Source organism: Nycticebus coucang, chromosome 14 (assembly GCF_027406575.1).
Source record: "Nycticebus coucang isolate mNycCou1 chromosome 14, mNycCou1.pri, whole genome shotgun sequence".
Taxonomy (NCBI): domain Eukaryota; kingdom Metazoa; phylum Chordata; class Mammalia; order Primates; family Lorisidae; genus Nycticebus; species Nycticebus coucang.
Window position 1 is genome coordinate 33065645 of NC_069793.1, and position 24349 is coordinate 33089993.

The 24349-nt window shown below is 46.3% G+C and overlaps 1 protein-coding gene across 8 annotated transcripts; it reads left to right on the top strand.

Moving 5' to 3' along the window:
- Window positions 1-3285: 3285 nt before the first annotated feature.
- Window positions 3286-21438, top strand: PAX6 (paired box 6). 8 transcript variants are annotated; one of them, XM_053562855.1, is made up of 12 exons: window positions 3286-3363; window positions 3731-3791; window positions 7281-7411; window positions 8201-8242; window positions 8337-8552; window positions 9258-9423; window positions 15121-15279; window positions 15760-15842; window positions 16066-16216; window positions 16318-16433; window positions 19588-19738; window positions 20328-21438. In XM_053562855.1, exons 2-12 carry the CDS (start codon window positions 3782-3784, stop codon window positions 20411-20413), a joined length of 1311 nt encoding a protein of 436 aa, XP_053418830.1. In that variant the 5' UTR covers window positions 3286-3363; window positions 3731-3781; the 3' UTR covers window positions 20414-21438. The 8 variants fall into 8 exon arrangements, with proteins under 8 accessions (XP_053418830.1, XP_053418832.1, XP_053418831.1 ...); XM_053562857.1 differs by having other exon boundaries at window positions 8337-8351; XM_053562856.1 differs by lacking the exon at window positions 8201-8242.
- Window positions 21439-24349: the final 2911 nt, after the last annotated feature.

Sequence of the window (24349 nt, forward strand, 5' to 3'; positions counted from 1 at the left end):
GCAGAAGAGCCTGCTGGCACTCGAGCGCCGAAGGGGACTCCTCGGCCGCCACCAGCCCGAGCAGAGTCAGTCGGCAAGGCAGCCACACGCTGAAGGCAGGGAGAAAGAGCGAGCGAGCGCGAGCAGGGAAGGAAGCCACAAGGCCGAGGCGTCAGACGCGCGCTCCGAGCGAACGCCAGAGCGGAGGTGGAGGACTGTCAGCTTCTATCAAGCTCCCAGGCTCTCGTCCCCAACTTAACTTGGGAGCAGAGCAGGAACTCGAAAACTCTCTGCTCTCCGGGCTTCCCCAAACCTTCCCCTGCCCAGCCCTAGGAAGGCTGGGGGTATTCCCTGTCTTCGGCCCCCAGCAGTCGGTGGGTGTCTTCCCTTGTCTTTTCTGACTAAGTCTCACCAGGTGTTGCCATTTCAACAAGTTTCTAAGTGAAAAGGTGGTTTGCAGTTTTTTGTTCTTGTTTTTGTTTTTGTTTTTAGCTCCCAATCCTCTGATTTTTCTCTTTGTGAGGTCTTAAAAATAAATCGATATGAAAGCATTGGCTTTCCCCCTTGTCTGACCGCATCCTCTCCCAGCTAATTAGTCTGAGTAATTTGAGAGCTTTCAATTCTAAGACTCCAGGAGGAAAAGTGTCTTTTCAAAGTTCATAAAGTTGTTGCTTCTTGCCTTGTGCAGATTTAGTCTCCCTGCGCCATAATAGCCCTGAATGTTAGCAAGTGTAATTGGGGGAAATGGAGTTGAATTTCAAGTGGAAATGCTTTCTTTTTCTAGTGCTAAAACCCAGCCCTTCACTCATGGGTGATTTCTAGAAAGTTTAAAAACAAAGTGAATGTGGTTTCTTTCTTTCTTTCTTTTTATTTTCCTCTCACTCTCCCAAGCTCCCTAAGCCATTTTAGAAGTTTAACTCTAGCTTGAGAAGGTTTAAGAAGCGGCTGGGAGAAGAAAATGAAATGAAAAGCAAAGAGCTTGAAAGGCTGGTGAATTTACTGAGGAGAAATAATAGTTGTTGCCGTTGACATTACATTTTTTGTAGCCAGTGACCTTTGCAAACATCTGAAGGCAATTTGATTAGTTGTTATCTTATTTGACTCCAAAGAGTAAAACTTTTGTCATTTTAATTGCTAATTACTCTTTGGCTAGGGACCCGGGAGGACCGAAAGTGAGCTCTCCTCTTTACCCCAGCTAAGAAGTTTTGGGAGAGATTTTGAGAATTCAGTAATTAAAATAACAACAGCATTTGAAAGCTGAGGCTTGTGTTGGGGACAGGGAAAGGGGCAGTGGTCTTGTGGTCTAGTGGACCAAGGCCAGGGTGACTCCAAAATGTCTGAAGACTGTTCCGGATATGAGTCTATGGGCCTGACAAGGCTGTACAAAGCCTCAGGCTGAGCTGGGGGGCTCAGCCTGCCTGTGCCTTGGGGGTCTGGCCTTTCTGTGCCCACAAGACTACTTCCGGGTGTCTATATGCCTTCTTCCTGGGTTGCTTTTGCACTAAGTGTTAAGGATTACTTAAGTAATTAGATAGCTTCTTAGCCGAGAGGCGGGTGGGAATGGAGGAGAACTGGAATTTGAAATGCTACCACCTTCCCAGCTGCTTCGAAAAATAATCAGTTAGGCCTCTCTGGAATCAGCTAGTGGATTTTTAAAAATGGCATCAAGAAGGTACCAGCACAAATGGGGGTATTCAGTTGTGATTAAGTACAGTATGGATTACAGAGAGTAGTTCAGGAAGTTTTACCCATCCCAGGGGAATTCCACTCCCCTTTTCCCCTCCTATTACTAAGAGTCCCACAGTTGGTAGAGGGGCAAAGGCAATTAAGGTATCTGCCTTGTTTGGGGCTTGATTATGGATACAGGGGACTGAGAGACAGAAGGGAGGGTTGGGAGGACTGAGAAAAGGAGGGAGGTGTTGGAGAGCCATCCCAGCTTGGGGTAACTAGGCAGCCCTCTGCTGTGGCCAATATTTACCAGGCCACATTGTTAAAAATTACACCATGGATGGCCTGCAGTAGTAAAATGTGCTTCTTGGAATTCTTTGCTTGCAGGCAGGCAAAATTAATAATCACTATAGGTAAAACAAGGAGAATAATTCATTAAAAAACAGGGGAGAAATGATGCTGTGACTATGTAATTATTTTACCTCCTTTTTTGGGACAAACTTCTTGAATGGGCTCTTTATTATAACTCTCTCTTCCCAATTGAGCTCCCCATGGTGCTGTTGTATCTTTTTACAGCCCCTAACAACTCATACCAGTAACACAATTATCTCAAGATATTTATAACAAGAAATTACTTTTCTATTTTCTCCACTCTCCCAATAATCTTCTTTTTAGGGGAAGGTAAGGAGGAGGTGGTAGAGGGTGAGCCTTGGAGACCTGCACTGAGTCAGGACTTATGAAGCTAGGAGTGTCCCTCTGTTTCCTTTACGAGTTGGGAGGTGGTTGGTACATTTGCCTGGTAACTGTGTTGCTGGTTAGGGAGACTGGGTTTTGCTCCTTGGGTTTAAGGAAAGCCAGAGAATAGAAGCCATTGTTTGCTGTCTGTAGGCTTTGTCGACCACGCTCACCTCCTCCTGTTCATACTTTTTAAAGCAGTGAGGCGAGGTAGACAGCGTGTGTCACAGTACAGTAAAAGAGGGGAAGATCTAAAAGCCAAAAGAGAAGTTATGATAAGTGAGGTTTGGGGAGAAAAGTTGGGCTTGCCACTTCCAAAGTCTCAGAAGAACTGAGAAATAGAAGGAGAAGGGGCCACTAGGAAGGTTTTTTTGGGAGGGTGAAATGAAGGATAAAGGAGCAACCAGAGAGCTGGTTTGTGGGGATCTCGGGACACCAGAGGTGGTGAAATTACTCAAGGAAAGAGGGTGTATGCACCCCCGTCCATCCCAAACTGCTCTATTCAGTGCCCTTAGGAGCCATGAAATTCAGAGGTCCCTTTCCATCACCTCCACATTTTAGGTGTAAGTCTCCTCTCTTCTTCACAGCTCTTGGTCTCTACTCCTTTCTCCACTATTTCCCCTTTCTCCTTTCCCTGGTTCTTGATGTTTTTGCCATGTGGGTCCCCAACTCATCAGATTCGCCAATTCTCCCAAGCCAGACCAAAGCAGTCTCCTTCCAGAGGGTGGGAACTTCTGTGGGACAGTCCTCTGGAAATGTGGGTGTAATGCTGAGTTTTAGAGTGTAAGGCAGTTTGAGCTCTAGATGGATTTTTTTCCCCTGAGAGCAGGGCTCAGAGAGCCCATGGACCTATGCTTTTCAGCCACAGTTTGACATGCCCTTCTCTCCTTCTGTTTTGTCTTAGGGGGAAGACTTTAACTAGGGGCGCGCAGATGTGTGAGGCCTTTTATTGTAAGAGTGGACAGACATCCCAGATTTCAGGCAAGTTCTGCAGTGGCTGCTTTTGGCTCAAAACCAGAAAGGGTTAAAACAAACTATTTCAGTATGCTTCTTCATTATAGTTCAGGTGGAAGAAAAAAAATTCAAAATTGAGTCACCAATAGGGTTAAAACCTAAAGGTTTTAGAGGAAACTGGGAATATTGAAGTATTTTATCTGAAACCCAAAGGGTAGCTTTTGCATGCCCTGGAGGGCAGAGCAGGATGCCCCTCAGATTGCCCCAAGCGGTTGAGTGGATCAACTCCTAAAGAAGCAAGATTCTTCTGTCCTGGTCCAGGTCCTCCTCCATTGGGAATTCAGGCCTACCTGATGCAACAACTCAGGATTAACCCTTATTTTCTTGCTAACAGAGCCCCATATTCGAGCCCCGTGGGATCCCGCGGCCTCCAGCCAGCGCCAGCATGCAGAACAGTAAGTGCCTCTGGTCTTTCTTGGACTTCGGGCTGTGGGCGCGCGGACCCGAGGGTCAGAGGAGGACGCAGAGGCTCGCGGCGCTGCACTGGCCAGGCCGCCTGCCGGAGGGAAGAGGCCGGGGAACCTGCAGTTGTGCCCGCTCCGCGCCCTACAGCCCGGAAGGGGAGGGCGTTTACTCTGCAGTTCTGGATCCTGGAAGGGCAGGGAATAGCCTGCTGCAGTTTTCGAAGCTGCGGTAGAGAAGCCCCATCCCTCCCCCCCAATCCTGGAACTCACACCCCCTCCCAGCCCCTGCCCGGGCTCTGACCCCAGAGAAAGGGGCTGGGCTGAGCAGGCGGGGCGAAGGTTTCTTCTAGTTGCGGGAGGAAAAGGAGGCCCCTTTGGGCTTAGCCAAGACTGCACGTCTCCACCGACCGGGCGGGGTGGGGGGCTTCCCTCCCCAAGTCACTCTCAGGGCAGCTCCTCCCCTGCCCACCCCTACTACGGGCCTAGAAGGAAAGGGAGCAGAGCACCCAGGCCTGCAGCGGGGTGGGGGCACAAACTTGCACCGTGGGGCTGTTCGAGAGCTGGGTTTTCTGGTCTGGAAAGAGGGTGGGGGCCGCGTTCAGGAATTGGAAAATCCCTGCCCTGGCAGCTGCAACTGCGTGAGTCCTGGTCGTCTCAGGGTCATGTGTTTTTGATTCCAAGGGTCTGTGTCTCCCTTCTGTCCTCTGCCCAGACACCTTGGCAAACCCCCCACACACACACTTTCCTGCTTGGCCAGTGGGTGCTGGTATGTGGCAGGACTAGTCTAGAGCTCAGGCCTGGAAGCCTGGAGGCCCGGTCAAACTAGGCCCGGGTTGAGGCACAGGGCTTCAGGGCTCTAGTGTACTCAGTATATGGAAAGGCCTAGGTCTTCCAGCAACCTGCCCTGGCCGAACCACGAAGACTTAAGAGGGGCCTCAGCGCCTTATCCATCTGTTCTGGAAACGCTGGTCGCCCCCCTGGCGCCTCTGGGGCTGGCGGGTGCGAAGCTCCAGAAAGTGCACAGAGATGGGGAGCTTTGTGGTGGTAGTTGTACAGAACCTGCCAGACCTCAGGGCTGAGCCCCGGAGGCAACCCCGGCGGCTGGGGCCCTGGTGTGCAAACTCCCCGGCCGCAGGCTCTGTCGGGTGGGTCCCGGCCCGGGCGCGCAGTGCAGAGCGTTTGCCGTTGTGGCCTGGCTGACGGCCCCGAGGGGCGCGGGGTCGCAGGCCGGCCCGCAGGGCTTTGTGCCGCCAGTTCCCGTGAGTGCTCGAGGCGCGGAGCATCCAAATTGACACCATATGTTTTCCTATTAGAGGCTTCGCGGTCGAATTCTAGGCGCATAATCATCGCCACTGGGCGAGAACGCCAGCCGTCCCTAGGGAAGGGACACAATGAGGCTTAACCTCTGAAGGGGAATTTAGAGCTGCGTCTCCTCGCTGCCATTTCGATGCTGGCAGAAGGCTCCCTGGCCCTAGCGACTCCTGGGCGAGCACCCGCCAGCCTTAGCTGGGGAGGTGACGGGCGTGGTGTTATTAGGAGCAGGAGAGAGGTTTAGGTTTAGGCGGCCTCACACGCCTTGGCATTCGTAGACTGGGAATTGCCCTGACTGTGTGTGAAGTTTGGAAAGTGCCTCTCGGTCTCTCTCTGGGACAGCCTTTCTTTTTCTGGGAAGGCTCTTTTTTGCCCAGAGATGAAATTCCGCAGCCAGAGCGCTAGATGGAACTTAGGAGGCTAAGGAAGGCAATAAAGGGAATTTGGGAGAAACCGGAAGCGCGGGCCAGGCCTTGCTCTGCTGGAGAAGTGGTGTCCCCGCAATGTCCCCGCTTGCGCTGGGCCCGGCCACAGCCCAGATCCCCCAAACGCCTGTCACTTCTCATCGAGTTGAGGCTCTGCCCCCTCCTCGGGGACCCCCCCACCTCCAAGCCTTCGGCTACCCTGAAAACGCGGCTCCCCTAGAAGGGGAAACGAGTGCAGTTCCATCTCGTCTGAGTGATCTACAAATAGGGACGGAAAGGGTCGTTTTATCACAGTCCCGTTTGTCGTGACGATGCAATTTCCCGGAGCGGAGCACTGTCACAAAGTGACAAGGCTGCCACAAGCGCCCCGACTGATCTTTTCAATTAGCCTTCCATGCATGATCCGGAGCGACTTCCGCCTATTTCCAGAAATTAAGCTCAAACTTGACGTGCAGCTAGTTTTATTTTAAAGACAAATGTCAGAGAGGCTCATCATATTTTCCCCCCTCTTCTATATTTGGAGCTTATTTATTGCTAAGAAGCTCAGGTTCCTGGAGTCAATTTATTAGGAGGCTCCAAGGAGAAGAGAGGAAAGGAGTGAACTGCCGAGCAGGGAGCCACGTCTTCTCCGGGGAGGGCTGCTCTCAAGAGTCGGGGCTGCAGGTTGGAGATTTTTAAGGAAGTAGAAATTGGCGACTGGCTTTATTTGCGTGCCTGTGGTTTTCGGGGAGGGGGCTGCAGAGAGATGTTAACTCCCTCTCCCTATTCTCTAAGATCGGACAATGGGATGAGGTTATGAGATGCCAAGATAAAGGAGGGATGAGGGACACTATAATGTGCTCTTTTGTTTTTCTTTTCTACTTTTTATTTTTGCTAATATCTGTCCTTGGTTGAGGGGAGGGCGGAGTTCAGTGGCGGAAGTAAAGCGAGCGGTGACCGGCGCGGACAGACTCCGGCTCTCGGCCTCCCTGGCGGCAGCCGGACTCTTCTGTGGCTGAAGCCGAACCCGGGCCGACTCTTCAACTTCTACAGCGGAGGTGCGGAAACCCGGACTGGGGTTCCCCAGCCACACATTGGCTGCTCTGGTTCTTCTCTACCCCCTTCCCTTCCATTCTTCTATTAAAACAAAACAAAACTAACCCAAACCCGGTGTTTGTGCGGGGCCTTCGCCAGAGTTTGGATTGTGACGCAAACATTTCTGATTTGAGCGTCCAGGGAGCATTGAAGGGCTGTAGGATTCGCTTACCACTCTTGCCACACTGCAGAGACCTTGGAGACTCAGTGTGGGTTCCTTGGAAGTCATGGTTTTCGGTGACACTCAAAGGAGATCTTTGTGAGGAGGTTTTTAGAGCCGGTTGTTCGCACTCGGTGGGTTCTGGAGTGTGGATGGAGAGGGGCAGCGGGCTGGGGGCACTGCCTGGGCGATGGTGGTAACGAGGGACATGGTGCTTGTTGGTTGTTAGGAGTCTGGCTCCAAGGTGCTTCTGCAGTCCAGAGGGCAGGAGCACCTCTGTGTTTGGGGCTGGGCTGCCTGATGCCCTGCGTGGCTGGCGGTCCCACTGTCGTGTGTTGATCGATTGCAGGGACCTGATGGAGGTTGGCATGGGTTGGCAGAGGGCTGAGGATGCATTGCGGTGTCTCCTCCTCCTCTTCTTCCTCTTCTTTTCCCCTTCCTCTTCCTCCTCTTCTCCCTCCTCACTCCGCTCTGCTCTCCTCTCCCTTCCTCTACTCTCCCTTTCCTCAGGTCACAGCGGAGTGAATCAGCTCGGTGGTGTCTTTGTCAACGGGCGGCCACTGCCGGACTCCACCCGGCAGAAGATTGTAGAGCTCGCTCACAGCGGGGCCCGGCCGTGCGACATTTCCCGAATTCTGCAGGTGATCCTCCCGGCGCCGCCCCACTCGCCGCCCCCGCGGCCCTCCACTCTCAACGCCCTCTCTTCATTTCTTACTGTAAACGCTGCTAATTATGGACCCCCCACCCTCACCCACCCCAGTCCTCAGTCCCCATCCCCACCCCACTCCCCTGCCTTCCCGCTTTCCCTTTTCCTTCCGCCACCCTTCCCAGTCTGTTTCAATCTGGGTCAATTATGTAAGAGAACCCATCTGCTTAAGAAAAAAAAAAAATAGGGAATTGAAAAAACTGTTGTCTTTTCATTTGGTAAAGACATTCTGGTAATAGTTTATGAACTGTAATGAGTTGAGTTATTTATAAACCATCACAATTTCATTCTGCTCTCCCCATCCCATGGTTACCCCAGATTTTTAGATATTTGTTTGCATTCTTCATATTTATGAAGAATACATATTGATTTTAAAAGGCAACTGCTATTTACCCCTCCCTAAGTCACATTTACTCAATTGGGCACTTTTTTAAGGAAAAAGAAGTTAAAATTGAGTTTATTTTTCCCCTTTGCTCTTTAAAACATAACACCACTTTAAGCAAGGTCAGCACAAAAAAAGAATAATCTGACTTCGTTTTGATGCATCTTCAGGCAGTATTTAAGAAAAAGTTTTTTTTAAAAAAAAGCTTTTAAATTCGTTTTTTTAGTTCAAACTGTTTGAAAGTATCATATTTGTAGTTTTTAGGGCTACAAATGTAATTTTAAGAAAAAAGCTCTCTACAGTAAGTTCTCGTACCATTGAAGGTATATTTTTGTGTTATAGACCCATGCAGATGCAAAAGTCCAAGTGCTGGACAATCAAAACGTAAGCTTGTCATTGTTTAATGCATACTTAAACAATTTTATTTTTGTCTTGAAATTATTAATAATGTGGTTTTTTGTCCACTTCCCCTATGCAGGTGTCCAACGGATGTGTGAGTAAAATTCTGGGCAGGTATTACGAGACTGGCTCCATCAGACCCAGGGCAATCGGTGGTAGTAAACCGAGAGTAGCGACTCCAGAAGTTGTAAGCAAAATAGCCCAGTATAAGCGGGAGTGCCCGTCCATCTTTGCTTGGGAAATCCGAGACAGATTACTGTCCGAGGGGGTCTGTACCAACGATAACATACCAAGTGTAAGTTCATGGAGAACATTTGCTCTCCCTGCCCTAAGCTCCGTGCTCTCTTCACCACCTTCTTTACCTCCTCCCACTCTGCTCTTTCCAAGGGCATCTCTGTCTCTGTTTCCTGCCTACTCCTCATTTGTCTCCTTTGTACCTGGGGGTATTGAGAGGAATGCCCTGACCTTTTTTTTCTTTTTGTTACTGTCTGGAAAATGGGAGTCAAGTGTGGGAAGTTATTCACTTCATTTGCATGCTGCAAAACAGAGGGCAGAGTCACCTGGGGAAAGGCACATGAATCAGGAAGGAAAATGAAAATGAAAACCAGACGCTAACTTGCTCCAAATCCACCTGCCTGAAGCTTCTTTCAGGTGTCACACACCCATTTCCGCTGTAATATAAAGCAAATAAAATGAAAGCAAGCTCTAAACCACCTCTAAAGCTTTTTTCGGGAAGTCTGTTAACAAAGCAAAGCAACTATGTGAGTTAGGTCACCACAGATACTAAACAACAGTGAAGGACTCCCCTGGGCCTAGTTCTCTACCCAGCTCAACTTCCATGCCCAAAGTGATGGCTGTCATTTTTTCCCCCCTGCAGTGTATCTGCAAATGCACTCACTGTCCCAAGCTCTTTAATGTGTTGAGGATTGTTTTTTAAGGCAGTGGATGAGCTGAGATGGGTGACAGTGTCCATTTGGTTTAATTTTTGTTCAATTTGCAGGTGTCATCAATAAACAGAGTTCTTCGCAACCTGGCTAGCGAAAAGCAACAGATGGGCGCAGACGGCATGTATGATAAACTAAGGATGTTGAATGGACAGACCGGAAGCTGGGGCACCCGCCCGGGTTGGTATCCGGGGACTTCGGTGCCAGGGCAACCTACGCAAGGTAAAACCCAAGCGGCAACGGTCTCAACTCTCCATATACGCAGCCCCCCTGCCTATTCTCTCCTGCCTCACCCTTTTCTTCCTTTGGTTTTCTGTGCTTGGGGAATATAGTAGGGAAAACTGCATTTGAGGTCCTGGGACACATCACTTACGCTGTATGTAGGTGTTGCTGGACCATCTTGTTGACCTGGGAATGTGAGGACTGTGCATGCCAAGAGTAGTATGAACATGGCTGGTATATGTGGAGGGGGCAGAATGTGTGCACGTGTAAGAGCCAGCCTGGCGGTGCCCTATTCAAATTTGACATTAAAATGCAGGGAGAGGCCCCTTGCAGAAGTGTGACAAGTTAACACACTGACAGACTGCAAGGTAAACATAATTGTATCGTTTTGCTTTTTGCAATAATGACAAATTATGTGGCTGTGAGTAGGGTAGGGTGGATCCAAAGGGTGAGCAGCCAGATGATGGGCGGAGTGGAGAACGGGGTATGGCAATGGTGGTCTCCCAACTAAAACAACCCTACAATCCATGCCCCTTCCTCTCCCCTTTCACCCCTCTGGACCCTCAGTCTACACTCTCTGTGGGTGGCAACTAGGTAGAAGTGGTGAGGTGAGGATATTGTGAGGACTGCAGGGGGCGACTCAGTGGCTAGGAGGCAGGACAGACCCTGGAATCCCAGGTTCCCTGCGAGAGGATGGGGGAACAAGAGAGGATGGGGGAGGGGGGTCAGTTGGCTCCCCTTCCACAGGCACACCGAGCTAGCTTGGTCAAGAGTAGGAAACAGTTTACTCCGAAGATTAATCGGTATTTGTTGTCCTCGTGACAAGGAGATAATATGCAGGATAATGGGACGTGGCTTCTCACTCCCGGGTGCACAACGGAGCCTGGGGGCTCAAGGCCGGGGGCTGCTGCGCAGGGACAGCGACGAGGCTGCCTGCGCGTCGTGCGCTCTCGGACCAGCTCCGGATGCCCGGCGCCTCCATGGAGTTGGGCTAGAGAAGGGAAAATCGGTAACAGTATGCGAAATATCTGGTACAAAGGATGCTTCTGTCACTCGCAAGAATTTGTTATGGGAACAATCCTGTCGCTCTGTAATTGCTCATTAGAGAACGTTTTGTTTCTCATTAAGGCGACATGAATAAGCGTCTAGTTGAAGGAGACAGCTGTAGAAATGTTCCACAAGAGACCTCTGGACACGATTCGGCACCAATTGCCAATTAGACATGTCAGTTTTAAGAGCAGAAAACAATATAGGACGGACACTGGGAAGATAGGGAGCAAAGCGCTCGCTTCTTGTTTCCCAGCGCGGCCACTCTGCCCGCCGAGGCCTCCTGACGCGCGGGGCCCAGGCTCCCCGGAGCGACCCCGCCCGCACGGCCCCGAACTCTGGCCTCCGAGACTCAGGCGGTGCCTAGGCCCAGGCCAGCTCCCACTTCTCATGGACTAGCGATCGACTCATCTGAGGGTAGCCACCCCCACCCCGTCTGACCTTTGAAACTAGGATTCCCACCTGCTACACGCTGGACACACCCAAATGACAACCGAACTTCACACTCTCGAGCGTCCCCAGCAATCTTCAAGTCTTGGTGACCCCTCCCCCAAGAGTCTGGAAGTCTTAGTCCAGTGAGTCGTGGGGAGGGACTCAGGGCATAGTGGCCCAGGGCTGAAGGGTAGGGACACTGAGCTGAGCCCAGAGCTTCCATCCAGACCTCCTCGGTGGGAGGCTCACGTTTGTTTGGGGCACAGGGGAGGGACCCCCACTCCCAGTCCTGGAGCTGGGACAGAAGCGGAGGGCCGCAGCTTCCACCAGAGGTGGCGCCCGATTAGGGCAAATTTTCGTCCCAGGCAATCTGAGGACAGGAAGCGAGAGTCTAACCTTCGGGGCTCTTGGTAACGAAGGTTGAGGCCGGACGTGGCGCTAGTTCAGGAACTTTTAACTTTAACGTGTATAGTTGCTAGAACATTGTAGGTCATCCGCCAATTCCCCCTCCAAACCCCCTTCTCTTGCACGTCCTCCCGCAGGTGCACAGCCCTTTGCCCAGGACACGTGGCGCAAACCCAGCTCGCTGTGCAGCGGCGTGGGGGCGAGCTTCTGCTCACCGTTCTGGGGAATCCTCAGGCGTTTTGGCGCTAAGAGGAGCCCCCTCCAGCTCAGGCTCCAGTTCCCAGCCTGAGAAGCCATTCTTGGGTTTTAAAAAGTCCATAACTTCAAAAGCATAAGGCGAGGTTAGGTCTCAGAGGGAGACAAATATGGTTTCCATCTGATCAACGCCGTGCTGCGGTGAATAAAATCGTGACGATGTGGGCTGACAACAAGAGACAACTCTATCCAGCCCCAATTCTCCAGCGATTTGGTGGTTTTAGGGATCACGGAGACACTTTTTCTTATCTCCTCCCCTCACCCCACCTCCACCTTCCACAATACCCGGGCCCTCTATAAGATTTAGTCAGTCTCTCTTTCAACAGATGCTACAATGTTTTGATCTGCGCTCCAGAGCTGAAAAGGTGCCGCAACCGGGTTGCTATCTTTTCTTGCTTGTTTTCCGCCTCACTGATTAAGACACTAAGAAACTAAGGAATGATTTTATTTCCCAGCGTCTTTTCTTTCTCTCTCTCTCTCTCTCTCTTTCTCTCTCTCTCTCTGTCTCTTTCTCTCTCTCTCTCCTCCTTCTTCCAGGAAACAAATCCCTATCCCCAGCGTCAGATGGTCTTGGGGTTGGGATAATGGGAGGCGCTTTCACTCGCCTTCTTACGGATTAGGCTAGAAGGTGGACGGCACCCATTGAAGGGCCCTTCTTTAGGAGCTCTGAGGGGGCGCCTTTTAAAGAAGATATCTTAATTGTCTACTACTTAGGTTTATCATGTGGGGAATTTGAGTTCCAGCTTCTTGTTTTATTTGTTAAAAGCTTTAAGAGTGTAAGGTAAAGCCTCTAAATGAAAAAAAAAGGTGCCAAATCTAAGAGTGACCATTTGGTCTCTGCCTAGCTGCAAACTGTTGCTACTTTTAAAGTATTAAGCAAACTTTCAAGGGTGCAGCTTGTACTGAGGGGTCAAGTAGTGGAGGGGTCCTGCAACCGTGGGTTTCTTCATACTGGTCTCTAATTCCACATTTTTTTTTTTTTTTTTTTTTTAAGATTTAAAGCTTAAAAAAAAAAAAAACTTTCCCTATTGGCTTTTCTCCTTTTACATGCCAGTTCTGGAACCAGAGCAGGCCGTGAGTGGTTATCGAATGATGCACATGTTCGTAAGACTCTGTGTGTGTGTGTCTGAGAGAGACAGAGAGAAAGAGAGAGAGAGAGAGAATGAATATGATTATGAATCTCCGGTATTTTTAAAATTAGGAAAATGACAAAGAGGCAAAGGAGAGCAGAGAACTGCAGGGGGTCTTTTGAGGGAGACCTAGGCAGCTTTGTTTAATTGACAAGATTGAATGAGCCAGAAAAGGGACTGGGGGTGGCACCTCCTGGAAACAGGGACATGAGTGACCATCTGGGGAGATAGGGACTGTGTCCTCCTCAGGGACCCCCCCACCCTAAATTCCTGAAGTACCCAGAGTTTTGTATTTTTCAAAAGCAATAACTCACTGGCTTTTCTGGTAGACCAAAAAAGGGTTATTTCTAGTCTTCCTGGTTTACCAAACCCCCAAATAAGGAGTGGGGCAGCCCTTCATTTATTCCCTTGAAAAACATTCTGAGAAGTCACTCAGAAACTTGAAGCAGTAAATCAGCACAGACACTTGTGCCTGCCCCGGGGAGTCCTGAGTGTTAGTGTGTCTGCCTCAGCTAAGCAACCCTCCTCTACTCCCACCTTCCTGGCCTCTGTCTTTTGAGCCTACTTTCTCCCTCCTCCCTCCCATCATCTGTTCCATCCCTGCCCCTCCGCCCCCCCAATACAGGTCTTCATCCTGCCTCCCGCCACCACATACATACACACCGGGCCTCATCCCCATCCACCCTCCCTACCTCCTCCCTATCCCCTGCCCTGGCCCCCCATCCACCCTCCAGCCCCCCAGCCAAGAGCCCTAAATAGCACCAAGGCGCCTGCTCTTCGGACAGTGATTAATGATAGCAGAGCAGAGAGGTTAACACACTTCACTGAAAAGTCTGTTGACTGGGCTTCTTGTAACACAATGTGGCCCGCTGCACGCCTCAAGAGAATCCTTTTGTTGTCCGCGCTCATTGTAGCCTCAAAATTCTGCCCACGAAAGTTTGCCAACGCTCCTGCCCCAGGAGTTTAATAGTTTCCCTTACTCTCAGGGCATTGTGCAGCGCTGAAAAGCAGCCCCTCGCTATTCAAGTGTTGGTGGTCATCTCAATAGATCTCCAAGGGCCCATATGGTGGCCAGTGCCGATGAATCCGCCTGTTTAAATGGGGGAGAAAGTTGGGGTTTTAAAACATTTCAAAGTTCCTGAAAAGATCCCACTAGATCCTGTCACAATTCCCTGAACTCTTTGAAGGCACTGGCTATTGTCTCCCGGTTATAAATGATATTCCTGGCCAAGTCGATTCCCACCAAGGCATTCTTAGTGACCCCTCCCCCAGCAACTGGCCAGGTTTCCAGGATAGGGAGTTCAGCAGTCCTGCTGATATCCCTGGGGAGCCTTAGGACCCAAGGCCCAGGACCCAGCCAGCAGTACCCCTGGACGCCCAGTCCGGGCTGAGTCCTTCCCTTCCCACAGGCTTTGGCCTCACAGGCAAGGTGCAAGAGATTAGAGACAGCTAGCTTAAGAGCACATCTTGCCCTCCAAGCAGCAAGGGAAAACAATAAAACTTTCCCCTGTTTAATGATAGAAATTACATTAAAAGTGGTGGAAATGCCCTAATTAAAAATGTACCATTTAAATGATATGCCAAAGATTCAGCTGCAGCATAGCATATTTAGCTAGTTAGTGAACTCTCTACTATTTCTTTTTTAAAATTACACGTTAAAAATTTAAAAGAAATCTTACTTTTCTCTGGTGCAACACATTACAAAGAATGGACAGTCCTTTTATCTAAATATAAAATTCCATTTTCAGCAATTATAGCCTGTTCTTGGTGATGATATAATTACAGCTGTGCTCGTAATAGGTGTCAAGGCGAAGCGCACTCATACAATAGTTGAATAAAACTGCAGAACAATGCAAGCACTTCTAAATTCACAACCTTTAAAATGAAATTGACTGTGCAGAATTCAAATAAAAACTAGATAAATATTTTTTTTAAAAGATTACAAGCTTGGTTTGGTTTCTTAATAGCATTTTCTACAAACCTATCAACATCTAATTGATTAGATAGGAATTACTGATTATAGATCAACTGAAATCTTGAACATCACTCTTCTATTTTCCCAACACAGCCATAGGTAAATACATTCTGTAGGGAAAGGGAACTGAGCGAAGCTTTGGGGGCTTTAGGGTTACTTAGGAAAGATCATTTTAATTGGAAACTTCAGTGCTGCTTTTATCAAAGAAATGCCAAAGTATGTGTACTGTAAAGACTCATCTTGATAAAAACACAGAGGAAAAAAATGTTGACCAGATAACTAATGTCATAAAGGTCTCTTATTGAAAGAAGATTGACACTTAGTTACCTTGAGAATGTTTTGGTGAAACTGTCAGAATATACTGCTGTTGGAGTTTAAGACAATACCACATCCCTTTTGGAGGCTCCAAGTCATTCCAAATCTTCTCTTACTGTCCTATTCTTTTTGTTTCAGATGGCTGCCAGCAACAGGAAGGAGGGGGAGAGAATACCAACTCTATCAGCTCCAACGGAGAAGATTCAGATGAGGCTCAAATGCGACTTCAGCTGAAGCGGAAGCTGCAGAGAAATAGAACATCCTTTACCCAGGAGCAAATTGAGGCCCTGGAGAAAGGTGATAGAGTTTTTTAAAGCAGAGAAGCAGTAAATCAAAGTAAATGCCACATCTTTAGTACAAAGAGCTAAATTTAGCCAGGCCCTTTGCATAGAGTACTGAAAAGGTTTCTTTTTTTTCTTCCTGTCTTTTTATTTTCTCTGGGCTTCTTTTCAGAGAGAGAGTGTGTGTTTTCGTTCTTCTTTTCATGTACTAATAATTCAAAAACTAGAAATCTAACTTATAAGAGAAAAATGATGATTTGGCTATTTCAGGTCATCGATGGGTCATTGAATGTCATTCCAAAGAAAATTTAACTTGGTTCTTGGTTCTGGTGGGAAAGTTCTTCCAAGTATAGTCAAGACTAATAGCCAAAGGATTTTAAAGGGAATTGATTGGGGGTGATGGGAGTGGAGAGGTGGGAACCAGCTTGATCCAGAGCTTGGTCAACATATTTTGTGTAGTTCTCCCACAATATAGGAAATCAACTTACTCTTGCAGAGTTTGAGAGAACCCATTATCCAGATGTGTTTGCCCGAGAAAGACTAGCAGCCAAAATAGATCTACCTGAAGCAAGAATACAGGTACCCAGGGACTGTGTGGTTTCCTGCTTTGTAGTTCATACCATTTGCTTTTCCCAGAGACGAAGGTGTTTCAAAGGGGTAACATTATTTTATGTAAATAGTAACAGGTTCAGTCTGCTAAGTAATCTGCTGCCATGGAGGTGGGGAGGGCGGCAATGGAAGAGCTGGGGTGGGGATGGGCTTGGGGTTGGCACAGTGCTAATCCGTTCTGTCTGCTTCCTAGGTATGGTTTTCTAATCGAAGGGCCAAATGGAGAAGAGAAGAAAAACTGAGGAATCAGAGAAGACAGGCCAGCAACACACCTAGTCATATTCCTATCAGCAGTAGTTTCAGCACCAGTGTCTACCAACCAATCCCACAACCCACCACACCTGGTAATCTGAAATACTAAAACTGCTAATAAGTTGTTTAAACCTGTTTGCTCTGGGCTCTGACTCTCACCACGACTGCCCATCATTTTTCTCTTTCTCTCCAGTTTCCTCTTTCACATCTGGCTCCATGTTGGGCCGAACAGACACAGCCCTCACAAACACATACAGTGCTCTGCCGCCCATGCCCAGCTTCACCATGGCGAATAACCTGCCTATGCAAGTAAGTGAGGCTGGCGGCTGCCTGCGGAACCAATGCCCTCAAGAAACCAGGGATAAGTTGGGGTCTGCAGACCTCTCTGGCTGTGTCTGCACCCTTGGGAGCCTTTTGCACTGCAGTGATTGGCCTGACCAGTCAAGTCTGAGATAGTCAATCCAATGTCTTTTAATTGATTGATTCATTCATCCATGCCCTTAAAAAAATAAAAAATAAAAACTTGACCCCTTCAGTCAAGTTAATCGGCCTTTTATCATAACGTTAGCTTGATGATGTTGAGTGGTACTGGGTTGTGTTTTGGGGAGCAATGAAACTTGTACCAGAAAGCGGAAATAATGCTGACATATTGTGAGATGGTAAGAAGTTAGTATTTTTAAATTTGACTTTATATTAATGTGTTCATATTAATAAATTAATAATCTATATGTATTTGGGGAATTATTCAGGGTATATATGATAAACTAGAGAGGGAGAAAAAAGGATCAGAAATGGTATTTTTACATAGTAAGATATATTTAGTATAGTAGGAAAGCTAGTTTTCTCTCTCTGTCTTACAATAAGAAAAGGTATAGAAGGTATTTGCTGGAAATTTAGCATGTCTTTGCTGTGAATTGTGTGATGAGTTTGCGGTCCTTCTCCTTGCCTGGGAAGCCTGATGTTATTCACTGGGTATAATAACCTGCCTCTTCTTTCAATTCTGTCTGAAACGTCTGTTAGGCCCTACATTATAAGGCTCTATGTTAAGTTCATCCTTTATGATGTCAGTTGTATAAGGCAGGTGGGGTGTGTTAGACCTTTGTTACTGGATGAGTTCTTGCTGGGAAAAAAAAATCCTTCTGATGGGCCTTCCACCTTGATTTTCCTGGGACTCCTGTTTGTGCAACAATTAGAGATGTCGGATGGTGTGAGATTGGCCAGCATGTGCCTCTGCTGGAAGCAGTTCTGGGGTTACACAGATTGTTTATTCTCCACTGAACAGCTTTTGCTGGGTTTCAAATCCAAATAACAGCAAAATAAATGTTTCACAATCTTCAGATTAACATAGGTGCAGCTAGATAAGCAAGTTCAGAGGAATTATTCACATGTTTATTTTTATTGCATCTGGATATTAATGGCAATAGTGCAATTGATGTAAATTAAGGGATTAACAGCCCATTAGTTGGTGTTGCTATAACTGCCTTGGAATTTTCCAGAAGTCAGTTTGCCTAGAGGAAGTGATTGCAGGAATTAGAAACAAATGCAAGCTGAAATTCTGACAGAGCCCTCAAGGCTTGTTTGCCTCTGTGAACTTAATGTTGGCAGTCATCATCTGACTTTAATAAGGCCACAGTATCTTGTTCAGTTTCATATATGGCAGCAATACCCATCTTTCTAAGAAGATAGCAAAATGTGTTGCTGCTATTCTGTTAGGGTTGTTTCCATATAGGCAATAGTGCTGGGGCGAACACTGACTTCAAAAAATTATAGACCTTACATAATTCAAAAAGTACATGCATTAATAAAGCATAAAGAAAAAATGATTAATAATTTTACTGTTCGGAGGAAAGTACTCTTTGAATTTTGGTGTGGATGGGCTAGTCTATTTGTCCATCTATTCATTCTGTTAAACAAAATCCTCAATCTTCAAAACCATTTTATTTATTTATTTATTTATTTATTTATGGCAGTGTCTCACTCTGTTGACCCTGGGTAGAGGGCCAAGGTGTCATATAGCTAACAGGAACCTCAAACTCTTGGGCTTACGTGATTTTTCTTGTCTCAGCCTCCTGAGTAGCTGGGACTACAGGTGCCAGCTGCAATGCCGGCTAGTTTTTCTATTTTTAGTAGAGACGGGGGTCTTACTCTGGCTCAGGCTGGTCTCGAACTCATGAGCTCAAGCAATCCACCTGCCTTGGCCTCCCAGAGTGCTAGGATTACAGGTATGAGCCACTGCAACTGGCCCCAAACCATCTTATTAAGGGTAAATATCTTCCTCTGAATCGTCTCTGCTGCCTCACTTTCTCTGAGAATGTGGATCTTGGAATGTTAAACATTTCTCCAGTTTGTAGAGCAGAGTAGTACACTGTACTATTGTTTTGGGGGCTCCTGACTTTATGCTTCTGTTAATTCATCCCAAGTTTGTTGCCCTGGTATTGCTCCTTGAGAGCTTGTGAGAAGTTTTGTTGCAGCTTTGCATATTTCTTAGTTAAGAAAAAGGTTTGTCTCTTCACACTACAGGTCTGAACACTTAGAGGGCAGCAACAGAATTTTATCGTTAGAACCCAGTTTAGGTTTTTGGGTCTCTTAGGAGGTCACAATTAATTCTCAGGATGGGGTTGGGTTATCGTTACTAACACTTCTGACCATTTTAACCTGAGGTCATTATGGATTTGCCTCTTCAAGGAATCTTCAATCTCAGGCATCTAGCTGTGAAAGGTTCCTGAGATCCTTAAACCACACTTTACTGAGAGCTCTACCCACTGTTCTCTGCCCTAAAGCTTGAAATATAGGATTTGGAGGGTCTCAGTGCTCCTAGATAGACCCAGATGTGTAGGAGGGGAGATGTGCTCTAACTAGGTCCTTACGCTATAGGTTCTCTAAAGACACCAGCAGAAGTTAGAGATGAAAATGGACAAAAATCCTCCAGCTTTAGGCATAGTGCCAACTGTTGTCTGAATTCACAGTGCCTTTCAAGTTTGATGTGCTGACAAGTTTGCACTAATGGCCAATGGAAGGGACTAGTTGGAGGCCCCATCATAGATTTATCGTATGGCATTCCAATGCTTAACATGAAGGCATTCTTTTTTTTTTTTTTTTTGTAGAGACAGAGTGTCACTTTATGGCCCTGGGTAGAGTGCCGTGGCCTCACACAGCTCACAGCAACCTCCAACTCCTGGGCTTAAGCGATTCTCTTGCCTCAGCCTCCTGAGTAGCTGGGACTACAGGCGCCCGCCACAACGCCCGGCTATTTTTTGGTTGCAGTTTGGCCGGGGCCGGGTTTGAACCCGCCACCCTCCGTATATGGGGCCGGCGCCTTACCGACTGAGCCACAGGCGCAGCCCCATGAAGGCATTCTTAATGATCAGACTTATTGGTAGAGTCCCTGGGGAGGAGGGAGCCTTGGGGATAGGGCTGTGTGACGTGCTTCTCAGTAACCACAGGTTTGCCTTTCTCCTCCCAGCCCCCAGTCCCCAGCCAGACCTCATCGTACTCCTGCATGCTGCCCACCAGCCCCTCGGTGAACGGGCGGAGTTATGACACCTACACCCCACCACATATGCAGACACACATGAACAGTCAGCCAATGGGCACCTCGGGCACCACTTCAACAGGTGAGCCACTGTTCTCCAGGCTGCACACAGGCTACACACAGAGCTGCTTCTGCCAGGTGATCTCTCTACACTCAGTCTACTCAAAAAAGAACCTAGCCTGGAGCCCAGGGTGTGCTTAACTCTTCTTCGCTGCCCTTATCTCTGGAAAAAATTGATTGAAAAGGGAAATTCAGTTAAGCTAGTTAGTAACTTGACACCATACAGACAACAAAGTTGTTTTTCTAGGGCAGATAATTAGCTCAGCAGTGAGGGCTCACTAAGGTGTGCAGTGAGTGCTCCTTTAAAGACATCTCCCTCCTGAGCCCCTACATGACTTCCATTGCAACTGTAGAAGTACCAAGCTGGTTTTCCAGAGAGAGCTTTATTGCTGAAGTTCCAAGCATGCAAACAAATTAGAGAGTTTTTCTATTTTGAGTGGGGGGTTTACATAAACTTGTCTAGTTTCTGAAACTACTTTTTTTGGTAACAGTTAAGATGTTTTAAAAAAAGTTAAAAGTATCAGAGATTGTAAAAGACTTATGAATTCATATTCCATGCCCTTCTCTTGAAGGGAATATCTACACAGCTATTTCTTTCATCCACTTTCTAGGACTCATTTCCCCTGGTGTGTCAGTTCCAGTTCAAGTTCCCGGAAGTGAACCTGATATGTCTCAGTATTGGCCAAGATTACAGTAAAAAAAGAAAAAAAAAAAGAAAAAAAAAAGAAAAAGAAAGGAAATATTGTGTTAACTCAGTCAGTGACTATATGGACACAACAGTTGGGCATTCAGGAAGGAAAGAAAATGGCTATTAGAAGCACTTCAGTTCTACAACTTTGTCCTGTATTGTACCACTGGGGAATGGACTTGAAACAAGGACCTTTGTACAAAGAAGGCACAATATCAGTTGGAACAAATCTTCATTTTGGTATCCAAACTTTTATTCATTTTGGTGTATTATTTGTAAATGGGCATTTGTATGTTATAATGAAAAAAAGAACAACGTAGACTGGATGGATGTTTGATCTATGTTGGTCATGAAGTTGTTTTTAAAAAAAGAAACCATGATCAATGAGCTTTGCCACGAATTTAAGAGTTTTATCAAGATATATCGAATACTTCTACCCATCTGTTCATAGTTTATGGACTGATGTTCCAAGTTTGTATCATTCCTTTGCATATAATTAAACCTGGAACAACATGCACTAGATTTATGTAAGAAATATCTGTTGGTTTTCCAAAGGTTGTTAACAGATGAAGTTTATGTGCAAAAAGGGGTAAGATATAAATTCAAGGAAGAAAAAAGTTGATAGCTAAAAGGTAGAGTGTGTCTTCGATATAATCCAATTTGTTTTATGTCAAAATGTAAGTATTTGTCTTCCCTAGAAATCCTCAGAATGATTTCTATAATAAAGTTAATTTCATTTATATTTGACAAGAATACTCTATAGATGTTTTATACACATTTTCATGCAATCATACATTTCTTTTTGGCCAGCAAAAGTTAATTGTTCTTAGATGTAGTTGTATTACTGTTCACAGTCCAATCATTTTGTGCATCTAGAATTCATTCCTAATCAATTAAAAGTGCTTGCAAGAGTTTTAAACTTAAGTGTTTTGAAGTTGTTCACAACTACATATCAAAATTAACCATTGTTGATTGTAAAAACCATGCCAAAGCCTTTGTATTTCCTTTATTATACTATTTTCTTTTTAACCTTATAGTGTGGTGTTAAAAATTTTGTTCCATGCTAGATTAACATTCTACATCAGTGGTTACTTTTATACATGCTCTATTTTACATCCTGATGATCTTTACAGAAATAATTCCCACAGACATTATAAATCAAAATGTTAGAAAAAATTCTCTTTAACACTGTGTAGAGCTGTGTCTTTTTTTTTTTTATGGCCGGGGCTGGGTTTGAACCCGCCACCTCTGGCATACGGGACTGGCGCCCTACTCCTTGAGCCACAGGCGCCGCCCAGAGCTGTGTCTTTTAATATATATAAAATGGTAACATTTTCCAGTTAGCCATTTAATTCAAAACCTCAAAGTCCAGAAATAATTTAAAAATGTAACAAGCTATTAACTAGGAATTGTTTTTTGAATTAGAGCTGGCACTTTCAATCTGGGCAGATTTCCATTGTCAGCCTATTTCAACAATGATTTCACTGAAGTATATTCAAAAGTAGATTTCTTAAACGAGACTCTCTGAAAGCTGTTGCCTTTCTCAAATAGGCCCTCTCCCTTTTCTGTCTCCTTCCTCTTTGCACAAGAGGCATCATTTCCCATTGAACCACTACAGCTGTTCCCATTTGAATCTTGCTTTCTGTGCGGTTGTGGATGGTTGGAGGGTGGAAGGGGGGATGTTGCATGTCAAGGAATAATGAGCACAGACACATCAACAGACAACAACAAAGCGGACTGTGACTGGCCGGTGGGAGTTAAAGGCCTTCAGTCATTGGCAGCTTAAGCCAAACATTCCCAAATCTATGAAGCAGAGCCCATTGTTGGTCAGTTGTTATTTGCAATGAAGCACAGATCTGATCATGTTTAAAGTGGCGGCACGCAGGGCAGTATGCAGAGCGCAAGCAAAGGATGGGGAAAAAAATAAGCCTTTGTTGGGTTAAAAAGGCCTGTCTGGGACTTTTATTTGTCTGTTCTGTGCAACATATAAGTCAATATAGATAAGTTTTCTTCTGCAAACTTAATGTTAAAAAGCCGGGGGGTTCTGGCAGTCTGGATTAAAATGCTAGCACATTCAGAAACCTCTGGGGACAAAGACACACTTCCACTGAATTGGGCCCTTCTTTTTAATTTTTTGAATCACCAAAAGCAAATGATTAGAAATATAGAAATTAAATGGAGGATTTAAACTTTTTTTATTTTTTAAAATTTCAAATGAATGAGTACAAATTTTTAGGTAATGTTGTTCTTACTTCCAAGGTAAAGTTCAAGTTGTAGAAGAGCCCTTCACCCAGGGGACATGTTGAACACCCTCCTATCACGCACATTAGATGAGATCCCACCAATTGCCCTTCCCTTCCCTTCTCCCCCGGAGGTTTTAAACATAATGTTCTAGTTCAACAGCTACAGTTTTTCAGTTAAAGAACTGCTGTAAACAGATAATTGAGATTATCATTCTGGAATTCAATATCCCAGTAATTTTATTCCACCAGAGTTGCTGCACACTTAAAGATATCTTCCAAGTTGATTGCAGTTTTTGTACATGTTCATGTAGTTTCAGTCAATGTCAGCTTGCAATGCACAATGGCATACTTCTGCAGGGAAGCGTGCACGTGCACACACACAGTTGGTACAATTGCCCGTGCAGACATTTCCACCTCCTGACATTTTGCAGCCTACATTCCCTGAGGGAACTGTCAAGAGAAGGGCCCTTGGGAGTGTGCTGCAGCTGCTGGCTGGCTGGCTTCTTCCCCGCAAGAAGGGTCAGTTTCCAAATGGCTATGATTTGGGCCTGGGTCAGGCAGCCAATCCTGGATCATGGCTCTGTTGGGCAGACTGCAGAAACTTTGGAGATCTGGGTGTGGCACATTAGGTACAAGAGCCGGGAATGGGAGGAATGATATGGGAGCTGAAGGTCTGTACGTGTGCACTTGGGAATGTACACATGTCCTCTGAGGGTCAGGATTGCCAGGGCAGAGTGGCACATCCTGGTTTAGTCTGGAGAAGTGGCTGCTCAGATGCAGAAGCCCTTGGTTCAGCAAAACAGGAACGGCTGCCTTGCCTTCTGCCCACACCCCCAGGGACCTGAGCTGTCTTTCTGAACAGAGTTCCAGACACTCTCTCAGGCACGGCATGGCAGGCACTGTGTGGTAGCAGTGCCTGGGAGTCGGCCTTTTACTCATTGTTCAAATAATTTATTTTTGTTTATTTATTTACTGATATTTATATATTTATCAACCAGAAATCTGCAGGGAAATTTTGATGCCATCTTCCAAGATGGAGACTATTTGTGAAGTCCTCAGTAGAAACACAGGATTAACAGCTTACAATTATTCTTCAAATTTGACTGACTTAAGGGAAACCAGGGAAACAGAATTAGAACTGAATGTATAAATGATAAACATTCAAAATACTCTAAGTAAAAAATGCTTTTTACTGCAACTAATTTCCCTCCCCAAGCTATGCTTCCTATTCTTAAATGGTGAACAATTGGCTTTTTGATTTGGCCCAGATAACCATTTCCTGCTACAGTTTATCATAACTGGGTTTCCTAAGATTCATTTATACAGTATTAAGATTCAGTTTTGTTCTGTGAATGTTTGTCACTTTACATTATGTCTATATTCTTCTGCTCACTTCTTTTTGCTATGGCCCTTATTAACAAGATTTAAAAAAACAAAAAACGCTTTCCTGCTATGTTTGTTTGGCTCACCAAGGCCAAACATATTTTTCTCTTTTCTGTTTCTTTTCTTTCTTTTGGTTACAGTTCGGCCGGGGCTGGGTTTGAACCCACCACCCTCGGCATATGGGGCCGGCGCCCTCCCCGCTGAGCCACAGGCGCAGCCCTCTTTTCTGTTTCTTAAGAATAAAACCTCGTCTATTTTTGGGCTTCGGTCTTGAATGACTAAATTGATCAGTTCAAGGTGTAAGTACTTAGGGTTAATA

Bases quoted from the DNA above. Each gene is read 5' to 3' on its own strand.
- PAX6 (XM_053562855.1), top strand. The intron at 9,424-15,120 runs GTAAAACCCAAG...TTTTTGTTTCAG, and splicing joins GCCAGGGCAACCTACGCAAG to ATGGCTGCCAGCAACAGGAA. The intron at 15,843-16,065 runs GTACCCAGGGAC...TCTGCTTCCTAG, and splicing joins TACCTGAAGCAAGAATACAG to GTATGGTTTTCTAATCGAAG.